At 31.9% G+C, this 10,184-nt stretch overlaps 1 protein-coding gene across 1 annotated transcript in view; it reads right to left on the bottom strand.

The window, feature by feature from the left end:
* Positions 1-10,184, bottom strand: part of LOC118746069 (voltage-dependent calcium channel subunit alpha-2/delta-3-like) — a 41,620-nt gene that overhangs the window by 13,170 nt on the left and 18,266 nt on the right. Inside the window, exons 9-14 of the mRNA XM_036479820.1 lie at positions 9,397-9,477; positions 7,800-7,874; positions 7,618-7,725; positions 7,469-7,540; positions 7,199-7,401; positions 6,965-7,107 (exon numbers count right to left, since the gene is read on the bottom strand). Of these exons, the coding sequence (XP_036335713.1) occupies positions 6,965-7,107; positions 7,199-7,401; positions 7,469-7,540; positions 7,618-7,725; positions 7,800-7,874; positions 9,397-9,477 (682 nt within the window). The remainder of the gene's footprint in view (positions 1-6,964; positions 7,108-7,198; positions 7,402-7,468; positions 7,541-7,617; positions 7,726-7,799; positions 7,875-9,396; positions 9,478-10,184) is intronic.

The following is a 10,184-nucleotide window of genomic DNA, read 5'->3' as shown; positions in this document are numbered from 1 at the left end:
GATTAAGTATGTATGCTTAGTTAAAAGAAATGTTAGTAATATAGATGCAATCAACTGCTTAACTGAGTATTGTTAGTATAAATAAAATACTAGCATTGTGCTTTGGTGAGAATGCTCTTCGATGTGTTGATAAAACTTAGCAAATTAATATGAATGAGTGTTACAATCGTAAGTGCTTTTTAGTGAGTTTTACGATAACAAAAACGATTTATTTACTAATGTATATTATTTTATTACTTTGTATTTTTTTTTTTTGATAAAAATTGCAAAAATAAACAGAATCGAAACTCGATTTTACTCACAATAGTAACTTTCTTTTTCGTTTATGGATGGTATGCGCCCGGTAGATGTGTTAGCTGTGGATTTGCATTTACATATATAAATTATGATCATTACGATAATATTTTTAAACGAAAAAGTTAACATGACATACAGACATACATACATATAAATGTATGTATGATTTTGTTTAAAAGTGTTTAGTCTTTTCTGAAACTATCACTTTTGAATTAAATGCTATAAATGTTCATATGTGTGAATAAGTATGAAACATGTACACACACGTACATATGGAAGATATAAAATAACATCGAATTTCTCATGAAACAAAAACTTAGATATGATATTAAACCCAACGTGGAAACCCCCATAAATAGTTTTAACCACAGACCGGAAATAACATAGGTCTACAAAAAAACCGATTTTGAGAAAAGCAAGGTCGACGACATTTATATTTCTAAGGCATGTTTAATACGTTGATACCGGATATACTCTTCTGGTTCTTGTTTGCGAATTTTAGCAAGTTTTGCTACATTTCTGGTTGCTATATCGTCGCTACCATATCAAACTATCGAATATACGAAAGCGCTTTTTTCATTTTCGATACCTTGCGCCAGCATTTACAGTGATGAGTAAGAGTTCTAGACTTATTAGAAGCAGAAAAAGTGTTGAATCCCACACTTTTGCTAATGACAACAACAGTTTTTACAACAATTTTTTGTTCTCCTGATAAATATCCATTTTTACATTCGATAGTTTGACACGGTAGCGACGATATGTGATGGAAGATATGGAACAAATTTATTTACGAAAGGAATATAGAAGCTTCGAACTCGCATTCATAAGAAAATTATGAGGTGGCATACATTTGTTAACCTACTCTTTATAATAAACAAGTAAAGAAGTATAAGTTCGGGCGAAACCGAACTTAATATACCCGGCGCAGGTATCAAATATCGTCGTTTCAACTTTCTCTAAGATACCTTTGCATGATAAGTACGAGTGTTTAATCGATTTCAAACATTTTCGATAATAAGAAGAGATTGACTTAATGATATAATTGAACCTAGTTAGGTACAAATCGAATAAGTGGTTACCGAGGTACACCTTTGTAATTACAAAGTGGGCGATGCTACGTCCAATTCCTAAAAGTCTATAGCAGTTATTTATTGTTATAAGATTTTTGTAACTATTATCTTGGAGTAAATTAGCGTCTTCAGTTTTTTGAAAAATCAGAGTTTTCGCATTTTTGAAATTTACCGTTATACGGGAAGCGTACCAAGGTTATTAAGTGCACTGAGTTTGGTAGAAATTGATAAATCGGTTACCGAGATACACATTTGTGATCATAAATTGGCGGCGCCACGCCCATTATCCAAAAATTTATAATATTCTATTTTTTTTTGATAAGTGGTTATTGTAATCATCGATTTTAAGTGAATTAGCTCTAGTAGTTACTGATTTATCACTGTTTTCATGTTTCTGTAAATTACCGTTATATGGCAGGTGGGCGTGGTTATTGCCCGATTTCAAAGATTTTAAACAGATTTCTTAGCTAGGCCCTAGGCAAGGCACGTACCGAGTTTGGTACGACTTGTTGAAGCGGCTACTGAGATACGGCATTTCATCATAAGTGGGCGGGGTCACGCCCATTTTGCAAAAATTTCTTAATAATATTGTTTCTTACCAAAATTCTACTCCCGTATACAAATTTTCAAAAATTTGCATCTAATATTTACTGAAATATCGCAGTTTTTGCATTTTTCGAAAATACCGTTATATGGGAAGTGTCCGATTTCGTCCATTTTCAATATCACCTACCTTGGACAAAGAGCAACCTACATACCAAATTTCGTTGAGATATCTCAATTTTTGCTCGAGTTATCGTGTACACGGACAGACGGACGGATGGTCCGACAGACATGGCTTAATCGACTTCTCTTTTCCTTCTGATTATTTATGTATACATTTGTCCATAGCTATCTCGATTACCCTTGTGCTCAAGTGCGCTCGCGTATAAGAAGCACGTTCAGCAGACAGCTTCTACACTCACAACGCATCATCAACGGTGAAATATCCCGCGGTGATAGAAAATAGAACCTTCTTCATTAAAGCAACCGAAAATTCTGGAAAATTCGCAAAAAAAAAACTTTACCTAAAAAAAGGGTATGTGTTAGAGATGGGCAGGGCACCAAATAATTAATTCCGATCCCGCCCATCCTGATATTCGGGTACCGAAATCTATCACTAAGAAAATATTCACATGTCTTTCAAATTAAATTTAAATAATAAAAACAAAATATGAAAAATCTGGCATTTTCCGATTATATTGTTTTGCTTTGCTGTTCGTTTTCGTCCCAATAAAAAAGAAAAAGGTGCATATTTCACAAATCGTTTTTAAGGAAAATTTTCTGAATTCACGGAGTTTGCGATTTTATCGGGAGTGTCCAACCCGCGTGTCCCGATATCCCGCGCCCATCTCTAAATAGTATGCACATCTATCCGGAATTAGCGACCTTAATGCAACCAAGAAACATGAGTGGCGTCCTTAGCTTTTTTTTGCTGTAGACGCGTTTTTAAACATCACTATGAATCAAACATTATACAATTAGATGAATTAAAGTACGTCTTATCACTATAGACAACTAATAAGATATTCCTGAATCGGCATAAAAACCGCAGACATCGCGTTTTTAAATCAAGTAGTACTGGTTTCAAATCGAAAATACTGCAATTGACTTTCATGGATTTATAAAGTGCATTTCGCGATTTTAAGAACGATTCTACAATAGCTAATTAATTGCGCTGTTATACATTGCGTGTCAATCGAAAAGGAAGGAGTTCCGGCAATTTACATATACAAATAATTTTTAATGGAAAGTACCACAATATTAGCCCAAACGCGATCTTAAAGCGATTGAGAACTTAATATAATTTTGAAATCTTTTAATAACCTTTACAAAAAATTTTGTATAACAAAATAAAAATGAAAAAACCATACTCATTCTTAACTGAAAACTGAAACTGAGAAAACAAATTAAATCTAACTTCTTAACTTCCAAAATAATTCATAATCATTTTTAACCATAGGCAATTCATTCCACAAAAAAATTCTACCTTCGAAGAAGTATTTGACCGCTTCACAAATTTTTACTCATAGTAAAACGTTTTTTAATTAGGTTGGCACCTCCTGTAAGTGTTAAAGTAACTGGCATCACTTTTTCCAAGTGGTTTTTGTGACTAAATAATAAATTTTAGTTATCCTGATAAGGTGATATATTCCCTCACAGTACTTACAGAGACATTTCTTATAGACAACAGGTAACTCCAATGGCGATTATGAAATTCCCCAAACATTACGTCCCAACCCTCGTAACTTTCGTCCTCTAAACATGGTGAAAATGATACCTAAGCGAACTTGTTTTTCATCATGGACATATTTAGTGAAAAGGAAAGTTCTATTGATTTTAACCGAAAATTTATGGCATACAAAAGTTTCACACAGGCTCGTGAATAATAATGTAAAAACATAGACAGACGGCAGTGTTGATCCGGATCATCTCGTTAATTTGGAATTATCTCGGGAATTAACTGCAGTTGATCTGGGCAGAAAATGGCCAACTTTTGTGTATTGCTCAAGTAAGAAAACAAAGCAGGAAGGTTTGGCATCAGCGCATAGTGCCGCTCAATAAAAATATTAAAAATAAAATGTTAATAAGCCACAATAACATTGACAAATAAATAGAAGGTTTATTTTTCTTTAAAAAGTTGCCACCTGTTAAAAAATTAGATTGTTAAAAAATTAGATTAAAATTTTTGTATAACTTAAATGAATTATTAAGAGATGGGTATCAATCGAAATGTGTATTAACTACATGCGGAGAGTTGCCACCTGTTTAAAAAATCAAATTCCACTTGAAGTAAAGAAATTAGGTAATTAAAATAATAGCATCACCATAAGGCAGTCATACGAAAGAGGTTTAAGAAGGATTTAGCTTAAAAATGTTACGAATAGGGTTGCCACCTGTTTGTAAAGTCGAATATAGTTAAACTAAAATAATAATTACGTTAAGCCGTAGGATTACGCCATCGTATTTGTCATTTTATTACAAATACATACATTGTAAATTAGCGATTTGTTCTGATTACATTCCTTTTAAATTATTGGACTCTTAAATTAACTCGGGATGTTTTTACTCTTCACTTATTTCTTTCTAAATATGTCAAATTTTTTAATTTTTCTGATACTCATATTGATATACATATTTCAGTTACCTTATTCCCTTAATTAAAGTGAATTTGATTTTTTAAACATGTGGTAACCCTTCTACGTGTCGTTTAGAAGTAAAGTATTTTCAAACCAAGTTCAATTGATACCCATACTGTAATATCTAATTCATTTGACTCATTAAATAATTTTAATAAAATTTGTAGTAGGTGGCACCCCTATTCAAAAATAAAAAAAACTTTATTGCACATCTACAGGCCAAGCCCTGTCATTTGACACCTCACTTTTGAAAATAGAACGAACTATATGTACATATGTAGTACCTATGTAAAAGCCACAAGAACCCAAATTTTCAACTTCAAACTGCATTTACAGTGAAAGTATGAAAGTTATCCAAAAACATTTGCATTGCATTTTTTAATTAAGCGTCCTCAATTTTACTAAGAAGCGAATTTTCATTTAAATCCGTCCATAATTCTATTTTTGCTCACATTTTGTATGGAAGGGAAGCACTGTGCAGCGGTAGTCGAGTGGTGAGAGCTGAGTACTACCATTCCGAAGCATCGATCCTCAGTTCCAGCGATCGCTAAATTTTTTTATGTTTTCTTTGTTTTTATTTTTATATTTTTTATTCTTTCTTTATTTGATTTATATATTTTATTTTACTTAATTTTATTTTATTTCGCATTACTTATTTTATTATTGGTTTATTTAAATTTTTAAGACTAATTTTATCACAAAAGTCAACAACAACTAACTAAAACAAAACTAAACAATTTTTAAGTTATAATTAAATGAATAAAAAAAAAAATAAATGAAACTCTACTGGCAGTGGAACTCGATCCCACGACCTCGCGACTCGTTAATCTGCATTACTTCCTTCTGTCAAGGCACAATTTTGATCACATCAACTACGCCGTTAATCCGGATCAACGTTTCCGTCTGTCTACGCTTTAACTTGTAAATGACAAACTACTAATCATCTAAAATTCATACCAACGACGTGAAAGCTATTCTAATCTAAATGATATTTTCGCTTGGAACTTTCAATGATATCTCTGAATGAGTTATAGTGATTTTAAATGAAATTTAATATGAAACTTTGGAAAAGGATTGTAGACTAAAGCAGTTTTATAAAAATGCAAATTTTCTACGCAGGACTCGTATATTGAATGCTCTGAGCAAACCTTAGTAACGTGGGTCGAACAATAAATAAATGTAGCCAAACTTGGCTAGTTTTATTTTATGTATCACGTCGCCCAACACACAAGTGACGAAGAAGGAAGGTTAGAGAGGTGATTTCCGTTGGTAATTTGAGCAATATTATCAATTATGTAAAAAGTCTTGGCTTAATCAATCCTTTTCACTTAGAATTTTTTAAAACCTAAACAGAAGTGGTAAAAGCCGCTCCACTAGCAGATTACTAAAATCGGCACTTTTGCAATGGGATTTATTCGAGAACAAAAATTAATGAAAAGGCCTTTGAATAATAATAAGTGTAATTATTTTGTATGATTTAAGGCACCTATCTCCAGGGTGTCTTTATTTGTTATTTTGAGAGGCTGGCTCACCAGTAATATAAAACCTGGTTATACCTTACTACAAAACCTTATACAACTTATTCATATCATGAAAGTAAATATGTACTCTCTACCCAGCAAACACAGTTAGTCTAACGTTAGAGAAATTTGGATTTCTGCATTAGATAACTAGGGTAATTCTCTAATCGTTGTCGAGTCGATGACGAAGTTAGAGAATTACATTTGAATTCGATTCGAGAACGATAAGAGAAACAACGCAAATTCAAATAAATGTAAATAACCAATATTCCAATTAAAAATTATTTTTAAGTTCAAATAATCCATTATTATTTTATTGCGAATATATTTAATACAAATTTTGCAAACAATGCGTTTTATTAAATAAAGCAAAACAGCAGTTTGAAATTCACATTCGAATCCCATTAGAGATCAACATTAGAATTCGATTAGAGAATTAATATTTTCTCGAGTCGAGAACTATGTCCCATTTTTGTTGAGATCGCTATGCTTCTCGGTAGTTTTTCCAGTCGATCTCTAACGTTTGAGATTGGAGAATGTGGCTAGTTCTCCAATCATTCTCTAATCGATAACTAACCTCAATGTTTGCTGGGTAATGGTTGAAATTCAAACAAATACTTTTAATGTTCAGCATAATGTTAAGTCGGCTTACAGTTAATAGTAGTAGCCTATCTTAAATTTATTTTAATTCTAATTCTCATAAATGTTTTCTTATAATTTTCGAAATGTAAGAAGATCCCTATCCAACCTACAAAAGGTGTATACTTTCTCTATGTAAATACATATATTTATCGTGTTCGCTTCTTTCCACCTGTCTATTTGCAAATTTGTTTTAAATCAAGTTCGTATGCATGTATTATTATTTTTTCTGATATTAGCCGACAGAATCAATACTTACAAAACAACAGCGCTGCATGTTCGGGCGGCACTGCACTTCTACTTAGTGGCCACCTCCAACCAGGTTGTGACATTTTATTCAAAAACCAGACTAACTCCTCTTCCGGTGCTGCAAATGTTTTATTGTTGTGCTTGCAATACAACCTTTTGAAGAATAAAGAGAGAAATTTAAATTGTACTCATGTAGATACTGAAGGTTTTTGTCGAATATGCATGGATTTAAAACCAAACTTACCAAGTTGGATGAATCCTCCAACGTTTGCCACCAAAGTAGTTTAACAAGTTATCACCTTTAATATTCATGCGGTGTATCTCATTTTCGGCGCGTATGGACAGACGATGTACACCATACTGCTCAGGATATGTGATAACAAGCGTAAATGGTGTATTTGGTATCGCTCTCCAATAATATTGCCGTTTAATACGAGCGACACGTTTCTAAGATGAAAAATATTTCAATTAGCGGATTTCACAAAAAAAAAAAACAAAAAATAGTCTTTCTTACCATTTCGTCGAAATGATTTTTTACTAGCATCCATTTACTACCTGTTGATTGATTTATTATCGAGTCTCGAATCTGGCAATAATTCACAATTAAATACTGATTTATTCTATGTTTCTTGTGAATTATATTAATATATATAGATTATGTACCGTTAGTAGTACTGGATTGAAATCTCTTGGTGCTCGATCATCGTCCAATAATTCGACTTCAATCATATCCACGCTGTTGTAAGCGGGCTTTAAGATATTGCCTTGGAACTGTATGGACATTTATGTAAAATAATTCGCTTAGTAACAGTATGAACTAGTAGGTGTAATTGTGAAACACTTACAATTGGACGAAAATCTGGATGGAACAATATGTAACCGTTATTCGTTACAATAAATGCATAGCCGTTGACACCAAGCTGAAAATTATGCAAACATTATTAATTTTATAAAAAGTGATTAGTAATAATTATTATTTAAAGAATTTATTCCTCTACAATAAGGCATTTTTATCTTTTTGCTTCATGCAGTTGATTTGGCGCAGTCAGAGTTCTTGGCGTTGAGTTGAACAAAATTTGTTAGTTTACCATTAATTAAAAAAATCGAAAAAAATAGATCCCATTGATATCCCATTATCGGACTAGGCCTTAAAGTGGCGGAATGAGTGACAGTTTTTTAGAACAAATTTCATTTTATATTAAAAATTTTAAAGTTTCTTAGAAGTACGGCTTTGAAAATTTTTTCGATTTTAAATGTCAAAAGTGTTTTGAAAACTAAAAATTTCACGAAAAAAATGTTCACAATCGGCTCTTTTCGCAAAGTTCTGGGCGTTTAAAAAAGGTTAGTTTCCGAAATATCGAAAACGGCTGAAAAAATTAAAAAATTCAGGAAGTCTATATTTGATCCAAAATCCAAATGGTTTATGAATTGGACTAAAATGCTCCATATGTAGATAATTTTTAACCCTCTCATGCCCAAATTAAATTGAGCTAAAACTTTTTTCATGATATATTGGGGCGTGTTATGAAATTTTCCCATTTAAAATTTTCGATTAGCACGAAGACAAGAACATGTCTCATTATTGTTGGTTGAGCCTTATATATGAACTGGCATACATTTCAAACTTCTATGATTTCGGGTTTAACCAGTATGAAATGTTGTTTACAAAGTTTTTTTTAACAAAAACTAAAAACAATTTTTCAGACTTACAGGCTAACCTAATATTCGCGCCTTGCGTTTTGGTACGCACGCCGTCGAATTTGTTTTTTTGCGTCAGCCGAAATTGGCTTGCGTGCGTTTGCATTTGATTTCATTGAGCGAAACGTCAAATCAAAATGTCACGCAGAACAAAAATTGGAAATTGAGTTAGCTTCATACGAACGCCGTTCAATTTCGGTTGGTCCCATACAAGTTGTATGTGCATGAGAAATTTTTGACAGTAAATTGGCGGCGTGCGTGAATATTAGGTTAGCCTGTTATAGCCGGTTCCGCCAGCAATTTGAATGGAAAGTGAATTACTTTCTGTCAATTTCCATATAAAATTAAAAAAATTAAACTAATTTTTGACTTAAATTGCTTTTGTGAAATTTGTTGTTAATGTTTTCATTTCACTTTCTTTAATAAATATTTATTGTTAAAAATAAATAAAATTTATTATGTGCATTTTTTTTCAAATGTTGCAGAACCGCTCTTAGCAACATTTATGTTGCGCACAGGTGGTCACAACGAAAAGATGCTTAAAATGAACTGATTCTATAATTATGGCAAGAAATTCAGAGTTTTGCATTCACCACATCCTAACGTGTTATTTATTTAAAATAAGCCGTTAGCAAAACAAAAAAATTCCAACAACAAGATTTATAAACCAAAAGAAAAGGGTTCGATTTGTATACTATAAAAGGTCGGTCTGAGTGTAAATATAAATAGATATAAAATACTTACCAAAAATGGCGACAGCATTCTTTTAATATCTCTAATAGGTACATCCGTGCCAGCAACACCCAATAAATTCGCAATTTTTGTCTAAAGATATGGTTTAAATGAAATTATTACACAAATATGTACATTGCAAAAATGTATATAGTTTTCTACTCAAACTATTAATACAGGTACGAGTAGTAGAGGGAATATATTTTTGTATCTACAGTAAGCATTACATAAACTTTAAATCAGTTGTTTGAGCATAAGAATACTCTGACTAGACCCCATTTACTATTTTTCTTTTTAATACATATACAAAATACATATTTTAGTTAATAAGTACTTAAATATGTATGTACATATACGTATCTAAATACATAATAACACAATTTAAATGTCACTAATGAATCAGTTTCTATTAACTGATCTAATAATATTTTATGAATTCGCTATAAAAATTTGAAATTATACATGAGTTTTACTAACTAATCAGACCGTACTTACTAAGAAACGGGCCCAATAAATTTTTAGGTAAAATGTAATGTAAATTGCGGGATTAGGTTTCTTGGCAGTGGCTACTACATACTTTACTTACTATAAAAGGCAAATATATTGCTTGATAAAACTACATACATACATACAGTTTATTGCGAATCGATTACATATGGGCGTTTCCATCGGAAGGACTACCGCGAAAAAAAATAATATTCATATATCTAACGTATTTATGGGTTAATTTGTCTGTTTACTATACTGCTTATGTAGGCAGAAACATTTTTGCAAAAAATGATCTCACATGGTGTCGCCAG

The sequence above is a fragment of the Rhagoletis pomonella genome, unplaced genomic scaffold (genome assembly GCF_013731165.1).
Source record: "Rhagoletis pomonella isolate Grant_MI unplaced genomic scaffold, Rhpom_1.0 Rhpom_scaffold_00010, whole genome shotgun sequence".
NCBI classification, from domain to species: domain Eukaryota; kingdom Metazoa; phylum Arthropoda; class Insecta; order Diptera; family Tephritidae; genus Rhagoletis; species Rhagoletis pomonella.
Note: the sequence above shows the minus strand (reverse complement) of the source record. Positions and strands in the feature narration are given on the sequence as shown.